This window comes from Pseudochaenichthys georgianus, chromosome 8 (assembly GCF_902827115.2).
Source record: "Pseudochaenichthys georgianus chromosome 8, fPseGeo1.2, whole genome shotgun sequence".
NCBI classification, from domain to species: domain Eukaryota; kingdom Metazoa; phylum Chordata; class Actinopteri; order Perciformes; family Channichthyidae; genus Pseudochaenichthys; species Pseudochaenichthys georgianus.
In genome coordinates, this window is record NC_047510.2 from 2,380,377 (window position 1) to 2,396,913 (window position 16,537).

A 16,537-nucleotide genomic window follows, 5' to 3' on the forward strand; every position below is an offset into this window, starting at 1 on the left:
ATTTTGAGGTACTTATACTTGACTTGAGTATTTAAATTATTTGCTACTTTGTACTTCTACACCACTACAATTCAAAGGTCAATTGTACTTTTACTCCACTACACTTATGTTACTTTTCAAATCAGTAAATATGATCAAGACTTTGGTTACACCTGGATTAAATTCACACTCTACCCTGCAGTAAATGAAGTCATTAACATGTGTTCCATCTTTACCAGCTTGATAAACACATTAATGTCAAAACATATAATAGGCTATGTGATTGTGAAATGGGCCAAACTACATAATGAGTACTTTTACTTTTGGTACTTTAAGTAGGCTACATTTGGATGCTAATACTTTTGTTATTTTCCTTAAGACACATTTTGAATGCAGGACTTTTACTTGTAACAGAGTAGTCCTACATTCTGGTACTTCTACTTTTACTTAAGTACAATATTTGAGTACTTCTACCACCTCTAATTTGTAAATTGTGTCATCTTTGTATCTTTATTTTTTTTTTATGCATGCTTCTTAGTTCATATTAAGCTGTCTTTGGCTCTTTTCTCGCTGTAACAAATGCACATCCCCTAAACTATATAAAAAGTACAGCACTTGAGTAGATGTACTTACTTACTTACATTCCACCACTGGATAAAAGGAATTAGAGGATTTGGGCAAACAGTCGAATAGTGAAAGTGGACAAGGCAAAACCTTGATTTGACCCCCTCACAGGAATAGGTCTGATAAGAGGCTGGAGGCTAACAACCGTTACCTCCAGAAGATGGCAGTAATGAAGCGGTCCACTGCCGTAACATCGCAGAGAAGAAGAGCAAACAACACTACCATAAGCTAGCCATAACGACGAGTTGCTAACCGATTTTAGAGACTTGACAAGACATACTAGAGCAAAGTAACCCTGAGGAGCTCCACGGTCACCGCGGCCGGCGGGTCATGCAGCTCTCTGAAAGGTAATGAGCCGCAAAGCCCCGGAGTCTCGGCTCAGCGGCGCTGCCCACAGACTGCAGCCACACTGGAGTGACTGGCAGCCCAGGTTGGTGCTCACCTCCGGAGGAAGCTAGCTACAATACAGCGGGGACCTTATGGGCCTATGCTGTGTTGCTCAATTGAGTAATGGGATGGAAATACTGGGTGTCTCTGGGCTAAAGCATTACATGCTCACCGTTGTCTAATTGTCTGTTTAACCTCTGTATTGTCACAATGGCACAACACGCTGCAAGCTGTTGAGCCCGGCGCTAAAGCTAGCTTAGCATTGATTAGCTACATGCTGCTAACTCACTTAATTGACATAATTGACATGTTGGCAAAAATGAAGTCTCATATACCGCAATGATAACCCAATATTAATTTATAAATCAACCTCAAGGTGATACTTATTCTTAATGAGCTGTGTTAGCTAGTTAGCATCATCACGATACTGTTGGCGCTGGCTAACACTTAGCCAGGGAAAACGCCACCCTAATGCAATGTTATCAACTTCCTTCAGAACTTCCGGATATATGTATACACGGTGTAATTAAAACTGTGCTCCGTCAGCATTTAAGCTGATAATAAATGACTGGTTGAAGCATTAGGCTTCTGAGTTAGCATCACATGTGTAAACGTGCCTCACGACATCTGTAACATCATGTGTTTTTAGCGGGGTGACTGCAGCAGGGGCCCCTGTCGCTCATTGGCCCTCAATGCCCCATGTTCACTTTATGACTACTATTAGTGTGTCTAAATTGAATTAATTACACATTTCTTTGGCCCAAATTCTTGTTTTCCTGCATCGTTACCAAATCTGGGGCCCCATTGACACATAGGCTATTGGGAAAGATCTATTGATATGACCTAGGTGTTTTGAGATTACATTGTGCTTACAGTGCACACATTCTCAAACAATTTATAGTGGAACTAAAGTTTCACAAATTATTACCTAACGAACTGCATAATGCAGATACAGGCACCATAAATCATTTTTACCCGGGCCCCGTATACACTTTGCATTTGTAAAAAGTTTTGACCAAGGGCCTAAACCTTAGGACCACTGTTTAACACAATGCCAGAACTTGTGGTTAGATGCACAATTGTAACCATAATACCAACAAGCAGCTACTGTGCGCCACATGCATTGTTTACTTTTGGTACTTTGAACATTTGATTACACAATTATGAGGTTCAAGTCCAATCCAACTTTATTTATATAGCACTTTAAAACCTTCAGACCAAAGTGCTGTACAGAGAGATAAGCTCACAAAACATAAAATAAATACATTTAAAAATAAAAATAAACAAACCAGAATAAACGTAATAATAAAAAAATAAAAAACAGCCATATAATAAATACAATAGACCACTAAAAGCAAATAAAAGCAACAATCTACTTGATTTTAAATGCCATTTTCTTAATGTCTTTCGTTTTTTGTAAAGCACCTTGAATTGCCTTGTGTTGAAAAGTGCTATATAAATAAACTTGCCTTGCCTTGTTTACGAATGCTAAGGAGAAGTGGTGGGTGTGTGTATATATATATATATATATATATATATATATATATATATATACTTTTCAAAGCAGGAATGTTAAAACAAACACATTCCTTGGCCTGTTTACTAAGCAGGACAAATGTGTACATGAGTAATGCTGCTCACAAAGCAACATAGTAGGAACCTATTATTAGTGGCGTTGTTCGTTTGATCCTACATTTCATGATCAGCAATTAAAATATGTTTTCATTGTTCTGGAAATGTTATACATAAGGCACGAGAAGAAAAATCTCTTGCATACACACGTGGATAAACTGTTGGTTGCATCATTTAAGAAACACATGAGTGGGAAAAAACAATACAATTTCCCTGTGTCTCTTAGTTTAGCAACACTTTAAATTAAGCAAATGAACTAATGGAATCCTATAAAGTCAACAGATGATTTTGTTTATTTTCAAGTGGCTTTTGTTAATAAGTTATTATATATACGTGTTCAATAGATTTGTGTTGGCTTATATTGTTCCAGTAAAAAACGACCCAAGACGTTTGATGCCATATGGTTGCTTTTATGATTTGTTGGGAGATAAGTGTTTCCTGTTTTGACTTTTGGACGCTGAATGTTTACGCTTTCTGATACTGTAGCCGTTTGTCAGGCAAACAAAACAAAAAATCAGTAATTTGCTGAACTTATAAAACAGAAACATGCCATTTTATAGTTGAGATTTCCCTGCTGTGTAGTTTAGCTTCTATCAGTTCTAATGACTTCAGTCACAATCCACTGAGGATGTGCCATCGGCTGCTTTCACTTTCAGTTCAGAGCCACAGTGTGGCAGGCCGTTCTGGGACGGGTGGCGCAGTGGTCTGTGCATCCGATCATCAGATCAAGGGGGGTGCTGGGGAACTCCAGTTCCAAACCCGCTCCTGCCGCCACTGCGTCAGGCCGTTGTGTCCTTGGGCAAGACACTTCACCCGGATTTGCTCCTGTGGGTATTGTCCGCAGTACATGTATAATACCAATGTGTACTTGTAAAAGCGCCTCGATGACCTCGAGGGGTGAAGATGGACGGTGTGGCGCAGTGTGCTGTGCAATGATCATCAGATCAAGAGGTGAAACCCGCCGCTGCTGCGTCTGTAAAGCCGGTGTGTCCTTGGGCAAGACACTTCACCTGAACTTGCTCCTGTGGGTATTGTCCACAGTATCTGACCATTGCATGTATGATATATGTGTAATGTGTGTATATGTAAAAGCGCTTTGAGTCATTGAAAAAGCGCTATAATAAATGTAAGGAATTATTATTAGTGAGCAGGCAGTGATCAGAGGCAGTGAGCGCAGGCAGTGAGCAGGCAGTGATCAGAGGCAGTGAGCAGGCAGTGATCAGAGGCAGTGAGCAGGCAGTGAGCAAGCAGTGAGCAGGCAGTGAGCAGGCAATGATCAGAGGCAGTGAGCAGGCAGTGATCATAGGCAGTGATCAGAGGCAGTGATCAGAGGCAGTGAGCAGGCAGTGATCAGAGGCAGTGAGCAGTAGTGCTGCGTACCGGTACGCCGAACCGGTACTGGACTTGTACAAAGTTTCGGTTCAAGTCCGGTTCAAACCGGAACGTCAGGAACCGGTACTTGGACTCGCAAAAAAACTAGCACTTACATATATTCTGGTGTCTGTGGTTATTTAAACATTCCCTGATACACGTTATTCAGCGTCAATAAATGATTGCTAATCCCAGTGTGCTCAGTGTACAACATCACATGTCATTTCACCTTCGACTCACGGTTTGAAAACGTAGCATGTGGCGAAATGCTAACCGGAAGTGAATAATTTTCAGAATAAAAGTATTAAGTTAATAGTGTGAACTTTCGGTTTTTTCAGAATAAAATTGATTTAAATTAAATAGTGTATTTAATTCAAAAATGACGCCATATCAACATTGATTTTAATTTCTAACAGTATGTACTGTATAATGTACACATGTAGAGTTGTAGAAAATACATGGTGTACAGACAGTACAGTACACTCTGACTGTACAGTCACTACAGTGTAGCCTATACTGTATAGTCGGTGTGTAATGCGTATAGTCTACTCTACACTCTACCTTTCAGCACCGTTTTAGGGATTTAGGCTCAGTCAGCTCAGGGACTGTTTGGTTACTTTAGTTTGGTAAATGAAATAAATGTTTGAACTTTGTAGTAGTTCACTGTAGTTGCTGTCATAAGTCATTTGTAGACTTAAGTGGCAAAAAGTGTTTTTTTACATTTGTACTTTTAGAGAAATGTAGACACAAGTTGGAAGGGAGCACAATAAACCTGACGAGTTTGAATTTGAGTTGATTATGAGTTAATTTTCAATTGATAATTAGCTCACAATAAGTTCACTTTAGTTACTCACACAACTTGACACAAGCCATGGGTTCAGGTCCGGACTTATAAGTCCCGACCTGAACCTGAACTTCTGGACTTGAGTCCGGACCTGAACCTGAATGTGAGTCCAGGTACGCAGCACTAGTGATCAGGCAGTGATGAGAGGCAGTGATCAGGCAGTGATCAGAGGCAGTGAGCAGGCAGTGATCAGGCAGGAACAACCACATTTTCTAGAACATATTCACAAAACATTTGAACGAGTGATGTGCGAAAACCTTGTTTAGGAAGATGTAGCGCCTTATATGAAATTGGGTTTTTCTCAGATTCTGTTTAATTTCTTTCCAGATAAGCATATTTGTCATCAGAAAAAGTGTTACAGTAATGGTAGGGAATACCCTCATACTGAACTGTACGGACTTCCAGAAAACTATGACTGGGTGAAAACCCTTTGATAATAAATAATCATTTAAAAGCTCTGCGCCAGTACAATGTTCTAATGAGTAATGGCTCCTCTTTTGGTAGTATTGCAGCAGAATGCTTATTTTCCAGTGCTTTAAAGAAACTGTTAGTTACAGCGCTGCAGAGCGCGATGGTGTGAAAAGGGGACTTTCACTTCGAATACAGGCAGAAGACTTTAACATGCCAGTGTTTCCCCTAGGATGGAGTCATAGCAACGGTGCTAAGGCACGCGGGCCCAGCAAAATGTGATCACAGAGTGCGTGTGAAGTGCGCCCAGCCAATATGTTTCTATGTGTCTGCCAGCACAAGAAAGGCTCTTGAGGGTCTCCAGGTGTATTTTGCTAAATCACCTTTATTGAACATACAGTAACACAAATAATACACATCCACAAACAATCAAAATAAAATGTATGCAATTTAATTATTTTAACCTGCTTTATTTGGGGGTGGACCTCACCTCCTCTAGGGGGTCCTCACCTCCTCTAGGGGGGTCCGGGGGCATGCTCCCCCGGAAAGATTTGTTTTTAAATGTTGAAGTGAAATGCATCAATCTGGTGCACTTTGAGCACAACATGAATGTATGGATACAGCTCTCAACACTCTATGAAAGGGAGCTGTATACTTTTCAATAATCCAAACATCTTTAGAATATGATCACAACCAACAACACACATTTAAACTGTTTTATTCTTATCTTATGTTACCTAGTTAGTATTCTTTCTTTTTATTTATGCATATTTACTAATCACTCCCCTTTTTAAACCTTTTTTTTTTACTGTCCTATAGTACACATTGGAATTATTTCTTACTTTATTTTTTACAACTATATTAAATAGATAGGTGTGCTTTCTCTGTTTCGCTCGCTCACAGAGGCTGTGTGCTCCTCTGTGGCGATGACACGAGCGCTGCGGAGGAGCACACAGCCTCATATATATATATATATATATATGGTACCTGCCTGGTGCCCCTTAGCTTGTAAATCCAGAATGTATTCTGAATGAAGTTATGGAGATCTGAAATCAGGTACCATAAGGTCTTTGTAAAATTCTCAGATTCCTCCCCTATTCAGTTGTGGAGTAAGTCATTAACATTTTTTATTAGATGATGACCTATCAGTGAAATCCTTTGTGAAGCCATGCCAGTACTTCAGTGACAGGGTTTCTCTTTCTCATCTCTCTTTGTGTTCAGAGTTGAAAGTGTGTCATCCAGCCAGGACGGAGTGAAGTCCAGAGAGTTCGGTTCAGCAGCGGTGTATGACGTGTTGCCCCCCAGCTGCCCCGACCAGCCCGCCGTGCCCAGCGATGCCTACGCTCCTGCAGAGGCATACCAGGACGAAGGTGAGGCCTGAGTCCAATATCCTTCTAACCTTGTTTTTCTTTTTTAGCTTCCTATGTAATAAACAGTTCTAACCCCCTTGTTTCCCTCAGATGGATATGAAGCTGGTCCGGGTGTCTGTGATACTACATTTGGTTGGAAGTCGGTGGGGCAAGAGTTGAGGCCCAATGACGTGACTACAGATTTGACTCCGTTTCAGCATGGAAACCGTGCTTTAGCTTCAAAGGACATGAGGAAATCGCAGGGTAAGCTCTCTGACAGATCGATGCTCTAACATATGATTCAGTGATAAGGGCTGCAGATGGCCTAAGATACTCCTGCATATTGAGGCTAATCTTACTGAAAGACTACAGTTCTTTTATTTCATTTTGACCGTTTGTGCTGCAGCTTTCTATCAAGCTAAAACAAATGTACCACAGTAACCCTAACCCTGTAAATCTCAAATTGCCAACATATGTATAATCTGTGATGCACCATACATCAGCATCAGCTTGTTCAAGCTTCATTTGTCTCATCTGCACATGGGCAAATAAGGTGACATGCACCAATGGCACTAGAAGATGTTTATATGTCTAGCAGTGCCATGTGACTGCTAATAAACTATTTTTTTTAAATTAATGACCGATAGGGGTGTAACGGTATATGTATTCGTACCGAAAATACTCTGTATGGGCCCTTCAGGTCGGTACACGTGTGTACCCAACGAATATAACGTTAAACGTAAAAGAATGAGAACGTGAACAACTTTTTGGAAGTAATCTCAGGTGCTGCGTCGCAGCATTCAGAGTAATTTGCTCACATTGGGCTCAACGCGTCATAGAGCGAGCAAGTCATTTAATTGGACGAGAGGCATACTATGAGAGCTGGTCACAGGGATGCGTTCAAATTTAGTCAGTCATTTGAGGAAATGGCGAACGCAGATAAAGTTGAGCTCGAAACTCCTCCAGCATCATTGAAGTCTCCGGTTTGGGAACATTTTGGTTTCGCAGTTACGTACAAGGATGACGGACAAAGACAGGTGGACCGAACCAAAGCTGTTTGTCGGCATTGTTCAACTAACATTGGTTACGCGGCTGGCAATACATCAAACTTGCACACTCATTTGAAAAGGCATCACCCGAACGTGAATATCACCGGTACCTAAAGAAAAAAGACTGAAGTGCAAACCCAACTCCCACTAGCATGTAAGCCTCCACCACTCGCAACAAGTTCAGACCGAGCCAAAGCTAAAACAAACGCCAAATATCCTTATGTTGCCATGTTAGCAAAGCGCTACCTGACTGTATCTGCTACTACCTCTGTCCCTAGAGAGAGGGTGTTCTCCACAGCAGGAGACATTGTTAGTAGGGGTGTAACGGTACCCGTCACGGTTCGGACGTCACGGTTCGGCACATGCAGTCACACGACGAATACGCCTTTTTTTTTTACGCGTGGGAAAAAAGTCTGTCATTCAGGGCAGTATCCACTACACTATTTATAATCCAGGGGGCGATATTGCGCCTAAAAGCTGTTTGCCAGCCGCCCTTAAACAACAAATGAAGAACAAGAAGAAACACAACAACAAAACGAACAAAATACAAGAAGAAAAGTTAGTATGGCGATTTCAGATAACACACAGGAGCTAGAACCCACCTGCTTCTTTTAAATCAGCTGTGTGGGAACATTTCGGGTTCCCTGTGGACTACAATAACGATGAAGTGTGCGAGTGGTGGATCGGATGAGGACGGTGTGTCGGCGTTGTTCGATAGCAGTGCGGTATGCTTGCACTACTGTTAAAAAAGAAATAACAACAAACCTGGAATTAGGCATTTGGGACTTTTTTTTGCCTTTTCTTGTTGTACCGAACCCGTACCGAACCGTGACCCCCAAACCGAGGTACGAACCGAACCGTGACTTCTGTGAACCGTTACACCCCTAATTGCTAGTGCCAGCAGATCTGCCCTTTCGGCAAGCAATGTGGACAAGTTCATCTTTCTTTAAAAAAACATGAAAATACAATGACAAGCAAGTCCTAATGTCAAACTGGCTGCTTAGGTGAGTACAGTACAGATTATTTCATTTCATCGAAATGCTGCACCTTAATGTTTATTTTATTACATTTTGTATTTATTTGAGTGAATATTCAAAGTTTAATAATAATTAAAAACCCAAAACTAATAGTTTATGTTTTGTGAGTACTAGTACAGTAAAGTTCAAATACAGATTATTTCAGTTCATCGAAATGCTGCACCTTAATATTCATTTGTATTATATTTTGTATTTATTTGAGTGAATACATTATTCACAGTTGAATAATAGTTAAAACATATATATATATGTTTTGTGACAATATTTTCTGCTGTACGGAAAACGTATCGAACCGTGACCTAAAAACCGAGGTACGTACCGAACCAAAATGATTGTGAACTGTTACACCCCTAATGACCGACAATATCTCAAGTTGGTCTTTCATTTTGAAGGATTAGAACAATGACTGAGGGGGATCAAATGTAACTTGATTGGCCTCCGCTGACTTCATGTGTGTTGACCTGAAAGGTGAGCGCTCAGTCTCCGTTCATCTTTATTCTCCATTTACCTAAAATTCACAAACTAAAAGAGTCTTCTGTATATTTATTAGGCCATTAAGTTTTCTTATTTTAATAAATGGGTATTAAAGGTGGGGTAGGTAAGTTTGAGAAACCGGCTCGAGATACACTTGTTATATTCCATGGAATGCTCATAACATCCCGATAGCAATGAATATCTGAAGTGCTTTGACAAAAAATCCATAAAAAAATGTCATCTGGAAGCCGTGGCGCTGTAAAAAGCACGACCAATCATCTGAGCCGGCCCGGCTAAAGTAACTGGATGGCCTACCTGCCTGTCAGCCTTCCATCTGTGCACAAACTTATCTCGTGCCCTCATTGGTCATGTGCGCGTTCGTGTGTGTTGGAGGAGGGGCTCTGTAAGGAAGTAGCAGATTTTTTCCGGCGGTGTATTTTCAAATTCCAGTGCACTCGAGCTGGTTTCTCCAAAATTACCTACCCCACCTTTAATAGACTGATCGACAAAAAAAAGTCACCACTGACGGTTGATACTTTAAAAGGAACCTATCATGCAAAATGCACTTTTGTATGTCTTTTATACATGTGTGTCACGGAACTCACCAAGTGTCAGAAAACACAACCCTCTCTCTTTTCCTCCATACCCAAATCTCTAAAAACGGGGCTGCAACGGATCTGATACAGACTGATACAGATTTGAAAATTCTCTGACATCAGAAACGAGGAGCTCCGCCTATATGGCCAACTCTCCACCTATCAGGGGAATATGAGGTTGGGCCACAGCTGGCCATTGCCGCTCGATAGCGCTGGAGACGCTGTAGTTCATATGCCAGGTCTGTAAGTGGCGCTGTAGTCTGCCACAAAAGCAGTGAAGAAGACTTCCCTCGCATGGTTTATTCTGCGCTGTGGCTCTTTTTCTCCTGAGGCAAGCGTTTCAATTCAATTCAAAACCTTTATTTATCCAGGTAAAATCCCATTGAGATCAATGATCTCTTTTTCAAGGGTGACCTGCAGCAGTAGGTTCCACAAGAAGACATAAAAACATAAACAACAGAACAACAAAAGGACATCATACAGCAAAATGTACAGGGATTACAATGTACATATTTAACCACATGTACAGGAACCAACAGCATCTGATTTTGTAGTAGTTGTAGTTTGCTCCTGTTGCTGTAATTCAATGCAATCCCTCCCCGTCGAGGCAAGCACTGTAATTCTCTCCGGTTTGCCACCAGCAGATGACACCCGTCAACATGTCCGTTAAAGTTGAAAAAAAAAAATTCAGAGCGAGAGTTAACAGCTCATCTAGTTCCATCTGTACTGTAGCTAGTAGCCTAGTTTCACCTACCGGGGGGGTAACTGACACCCTAAAAATAGGCCTTGCCACCCCAGCTGCCACCCCAGTTGGCAGCTTTGTTTTGAAAGAAAAGTTGTGGCTCATCGGACATTTATGAGAGAAAGTCTCTAATGTCCGAGTGCAAGTGAATGCAGCACAAGATGCACGTCATGTAACCCCTCCCCCGGTCCTGGCGCGAGCGTTGACATATGATTGGCGGCGATTTCATTTGAACGGTACGGCGCAAAACGAGAAGCATTCGGACCCAAGCACTGAAGGTCTACACTGACAGAGAAGAGACTGTCAGTGTGGCTGCACTCAGCATTGAATCAAAACGCACTAAAGCTTTAGATCTTCATACGTTTGTGAGGCGTTTTGCTGAACAAAATGGTAATCGCCGCATTCAGCTGTAATAGACATGTCAACTTGATGCTCTGCTCACGGATGAGCATACAAAACTGTTAAGATGATGACCTTACGTGTGTAAATATATTGTTTTCTTTGAGGGGGTCTGCCCCAGAGTCCTGCACGGGTCTGATTTTCAAGACCCGCTCCCGCGACGTGCAATACCGAACGCGCCCCGCAACCTGCACATATTGCCAATTAGTTCCGCAACCCGACCCGTCGGCACAAGATCCGCAACCCGACCCGAACCCGCATATATATATATATATATGAGCAGTGAAAACGTGCCATTATTAACACATGCAGTTGCATATTTGTGTGGGATGTTGGTTATTTTCTCCATCTAGGAACCAAAAGCCTCCCAGACGTTGGATTTCGCTCTTGAGGAAGTGTTATTGAAAATGCTGTATTCTCCATAGAGAGCTTCACCTCAGCCATTTCGAATGTGGCGCGCTCAGCAGCAGATTGATGCGCTGCAGAGGTTATGATTATGCACGGTCCCGCGGGGGAGAGGTCTGAGGATTTAAACATTAAACTAAATTATTATTATTTTAATATATTTATTATGCAATACCCGCGACCCGACCCGCATCATCTTTGTTTTACCCAGAACCGAACCCGGAAAAAAGCGTTTAACGGATATAAGGAGCTGTTTAAATGAAAACAGAGGAGCGACATTTCGCCACAACTGCGCCGAGCACTTGACTTTATGCAGGAAGCAGACAGTGGGACATTGTACGGAAAGTCAGCACACTCAGCTCGGATAGTGCGCAACATGATTGCAGCATCCAGGCAGCTCCCGTTCGAGCATATGCCTTGAGTTGCACATAGCTCCAACGATCCATCGCGTGCGTGCGCACACACACACACACACACACACACACACACACACACACACACACACACACACACACACACACACACACACACACACACACACACACACACACACACACTTGTATTGTATGAGAGAGGTTCCAGTTTGAATTGGATGGTCCCTGACCATTTAGCGCTTTGTATGTTAGTAAAAGTATTTTAAAATCAATCCTGGACTGAACTGGTAGCCAGTGCAATGCTGCTAAAACAGGAGTGATGCGGTCCATCTTCTTTGTTCCTGTTAAAACCCGTGCTGCAGCATTTTGTATGAATTGAAGGGTCTTTAATGATGAGTTTGGACAGCCTGATAAAAGGGAATTGCAATAATCAAGCCTGGAGGTGATAAAAGCATGGATTAGTGTTTCTGCATTGTTGTGATTTAGGATGTGCCTGATTTTTGCAATATTCCGTAGATGGAAGTAGGCAGTCCTTGAAATGTTCTTTATATGGGATCTAAAAGACGAATCCTCGTCAAAAATAACACCAAGATTTTTTCCCGTGGTCATGGACATTATAATTTACTCATGAGAAATGAGCAATATCCGGTGTAGTTACTTTGTGTTTTTTAGTTCATTATATGATGTCACTTTGTTAGACGCGTTTACCCAAAGCGACTCCATACTGTGGGCAGTCCCCACAGGAGCTGCAGTATTTGGGGTGAGGGGTCTGCCCAGGGACACAGCCATATGCTGACTGCAACGGGGATTGAACCATATCTGAAGATCAGTGCACTTGCATAGCCGATAACGATATCTTTGTATTTCCTTTAGCGATTATGATATTTCCTGATGTTAAGGTTCATGTGACAGAATAAAAATGAGGATGAACCTGCAGAGTTGTTGACATGCTGTGTTGTTGTTGTTGTTGTTGCAGACAGAGGGATGGCGATCTCAGAGGATACTCGGCTGGCCAACCTCCTGCGCAGAGTCTCCAGGGAGGACGACCGCGACCGCAGGCTGTCCACCCTCAAACAGCTGAAGGACCTGATCAGTCACAGTGAGAGCAAAGTGGTCAGTCTCCCCTCCTGCTAACATCAGCGAAACAACCTCCAGTGAATACTGTTAAAATGTCATAAGACCCGGAAGGTTAGATGCCTTATGTGCTGTTTACATGAGAACGCAAACGATTGTATCTGCTACTTTTCTCTTTCGTATAGCCTGTTTGTTCACACGAGGCCGTAACGGAAACGCGGAAACGGACCCCGCAAACGATAACGGGTCCCAAGGTGGATAGATTTGCAAACGGAACGCTCTAGGGGGCCAAACGGCTCTGTGTACGTCCTATACGATAATTTCCTGATAACGATGAAGCCATAGCCCCGCCTCTCCCCACCTCTGCTGCTTACTGCTGTAGCATGGTCAGTAGCTACTGACAGTATCTACTGACCATGCTACAGATGTTAATGCAAAATCTACAGCTCCTCTACCACAACCATCAGCATCATGTTGCTAAATCCACCGCAGGGCATAAACAGAAGGACAACCATGCTCGGGGGTCTTCTTCGCTGCTTTTGGTGTATTTTGTACAGCGCCACTTACAGGCCCGGCATATGTACTACAGCGTCTCACGTGCTCCCGAGCGGCCTCGTGCGGAAGTACAGCGCCACTTACAGGCCTGGCATATGTACTACAGCGTCTCCAGCGCTCCCGAGCGGCCTCGTGCGGAAGTACAGCACCACTTACAGGCCCGGCATATGTACTATAGCGTCTCACACGCTCCCGAGCGGCCTTGTGCGGAAGTACAGCGCCACTTACAGGCCTGGCATATGTACTACAGCGTCTCACGCGCTCCCGAGCGGCCTTGTGCAGAAGTACAGCGCCACTTACAGGCCTGGCATATGTACTACAGCGTCTCACGCGCTCCCGAGCGGTCTCGTGTGGAAGTACAGCGTCTCACGCGCTCCTGAGCGGCCTTGTGCGGAAGTACAGCGCTACTTACAGGCCTGGCATATGTACTACAGCGTCTCCAGTGCTCCCGAGCGGCCTCGTGCGGAAGTACAGCGCTACTTACAGGCCTGGCATATTACATTACATTACATTGCATTTAGCTGACGCTTTTATCCAAAGCGACTTACAATAAGTACATTCGACCAGGAAGACACAACCTTGAAGAAAACAGAATCATATAAGAACATCAGGTTTCAAAGAGCCAATCGTTTCAAGTGCTACTCAACTGGCTTTAGATAAGCCAGTCCTTTATTAGTATATAAGTGCTCTGTTAGCAGTTATTTGTTAGTCATTCTATCGCTCGAAGTGGAGTCGAAAGAGATGAGTTTTCAGTCTGCGCCGGAAGGTGTGTAAGCTTTCTGCGGTCCTGATTTCAATGGGGAGCTCATTCCACCATTTTGGAGCCAGGATAGCAAACCCACGTGTTTTTGCTGATGGGAACTTGGGTCCCCCTCGCAGCGAGGGTGCAGCGAGCCGTTTGGCTGATGCAGAGCGTAGAGCACGTGCTGGGGTGTACGATTAACCATGTCCTGGATGTAGGAAGGGCCAGATCCATTCGCAGCATGGTACGCAAGTACCAGTGTCTTGAAGTGGATTCTAGCAGTTACCGAAGCCAGTGGAGGGAGTGGAGGAGCGGCGTGGTGTGGGAAAATTTTGGAAGGTTGAAGACCAGACGAGCCGCTGCATTCTGGATGAGCTGCAGAGGTCGGATGACACATGCAGGTAGACCAGCCAGGAGGGAGTTGCAGTAGTCTAGGCGTGAGGTGACGAGAGCCTGGACCAGAACCTGCGTCGATTTCTGGGTCAGCTGTGGGCGTATCTTCCTGATGTTGAAAAGCGTGTATCTGCAGCAGCGGGTTGTAGCAGCGATGTTTGCCGTAAACGACAGGTTGTTATCTAGGATAACACCCAGATTCCTTGCAGTCTGAGTCGGGGAAAAAACAGAGGGGCCGATGTTGATAGTTAGGTCAAGAGAGGGACAATCTTTTCCCGGAAGGAAAAGCACTTCAGTTTTGTCAAGGTTGAGCTTGAGATGATGAGCAGACATCCACTGAGAGATGTCAGCTAAACAAGCAGAGATGCGTGCGACGACCTGGGTCTCTGAGCGGGGAAAGGACAGAATTAATTGGGTGTCGTCAGCGTAGCAGTGGTATGAAAAACCATGCGAGCTAATGACAGATCCGAGCGAGTTTGTGTACAGGGAGAAGAGGAGACACAGGCATATGTACTACAGCGTCTCCAGCGCTCCCGAGCGGTCTCGTGTGGAAGTACAGCGCCACTTACAGGCCCGGCATATGTACTACAGCGTCTCACACGCTCCTGAGCGGCCTCGTGCGGAAGTACAGCGCCACTTACAGGCCCGGCATACGTACTACAGTGTCTCACGCGCTCCCGAGCGGCCTTGTGCGGAAGTACAGCGCCACTTACAGGCCTGGCATACGTACTACAGCGTCTCCAGCGCTCCCGAGCGGCCTCGTGCGGAAGTACAGCGCCACTTACAGGCCTGGCATATGTACTACAGCGTTTCCAGCGCTCCCGAGCGGTCTCGTGTGGAAGTACAGCGCCACTTACAGGCCCGGCATTTGTACTACAGCATCTCACGCGCTCCCGAGCGGCCTTGTGCGGAAGTACAGCGCCACTTACAGGCCTGGCATAAGTACTACAGCGTCTCACGCGCTCCCGAGCGTCCTCGTGCGGAAGTACAGCGCCACTTACAGGCCTGGCATATGTACTACAGCGTCTCCAGCGCTCCCGAGCAGCCTCGTGTGGAAGTACAGCGCCACTTACAGGCCTGGCATATGTACTACAGCGTCTCACGCGCTCCCGAGCGGCCTCGTGCGGAAGTACAGCGCCACTTACAGGCCTGGCATACGTACTACAGCGTCTCCAGCGCTCCCAAGCGGTCTCGTGTGGAAGTACAGCGCCACTTACAGCCCCGGCATATGTACTACAGCGTCTCCAGCGCTCCCGAGCAGCCTCGTGTGGAAGTACAGCGCCACTTACAGGCCTGGCATACGTACTACAGCGTCTCCAGCGCTCCCAAGCGGTCTCGTGTGGAAGTACAGCGCCACTTACAGCCCCGGCATATGTACTACAGCGTCTCACGCGCTCCCGAGCGGTCTCGTGTGGAAGTACAGCGTCTCACGCGCTCCCGAGCGGTCTCGTGTGGAAGTACAGCGCCACTTACAGGCCAGGCATATGTACTACAGTGTCTCCAGCGCTCCAGAGCGGTCTCGTGTGAACGGAATACTTTTTTGATATCGTGTTCGTTTGCATTTCGTATGCGTTGGCGTTTGGGTGTAAATGAGGTCTTAAGCAAGATCTGTGCTGTGGTGAACACAAGCTTACAACTTTTAACATCTAGCATTTGTATATTTGCTTCGAAATATACAAAGTGATGTTAATAAGTGAAGTGTAAGTATCATAAACATTTGTTAGCCTCATATCTTATTTTCTATAATATTCCAAAATCCCATTGCTCTTTCTGTTGGGGGAACCAGGGAGATGCTAACTTCTGTGTCGACCTACACAAATATGTGGTCACTGCACCACACTGTCAACACTCTGTTTGGATTTATCTTCTGTAATCTCTCATTCGTCACATGGCATTTCCAATCATACTGTTTCACGCGAGTCCTCTTTCCCTAAATCTTTACAATGGAGCAGAAAAAGGTAGCATAGTTACTATGGCTGTGCATCTTCACTGGTCTCACGATTTGGTTACGAATATCCTGTCGCCGATTCGATATCACGATTCATAACAATGCATTGCATCCTCAATTTTCTATATTATTGCACATGACTTCTTTTTCATAAA

At 44.2% G+C, this 16,537-nt stretch overlaps 1 protein-coding gene across 1 annotated transcript in view; it reads left to right on the top strand.

Moving 5' to 3' along the window:
• Positions 1-953: 953 nt before the first annotated feature.
• The window catches only part of smg1 (SMG1 nonsense mediated mRNA decay associated PI3K related kinase), an 80,003-nt gene continuing 64,419 nt past the window's right edge, over positions 954-16,537 (top strand). The window contains 4 exon segments of the mRNA XM_034089547.1: positions 954-1,033; positions 6,467-6,615; positions 6,706-6,858; positions 12,647-12,783. Of these exon segments, the coding sequence (XP_033945438.1) occupies positions 954-1,033; positions 6,467-6,615; positions 6,706-6,858; positions 12,647-12,783 (519 nt within the window).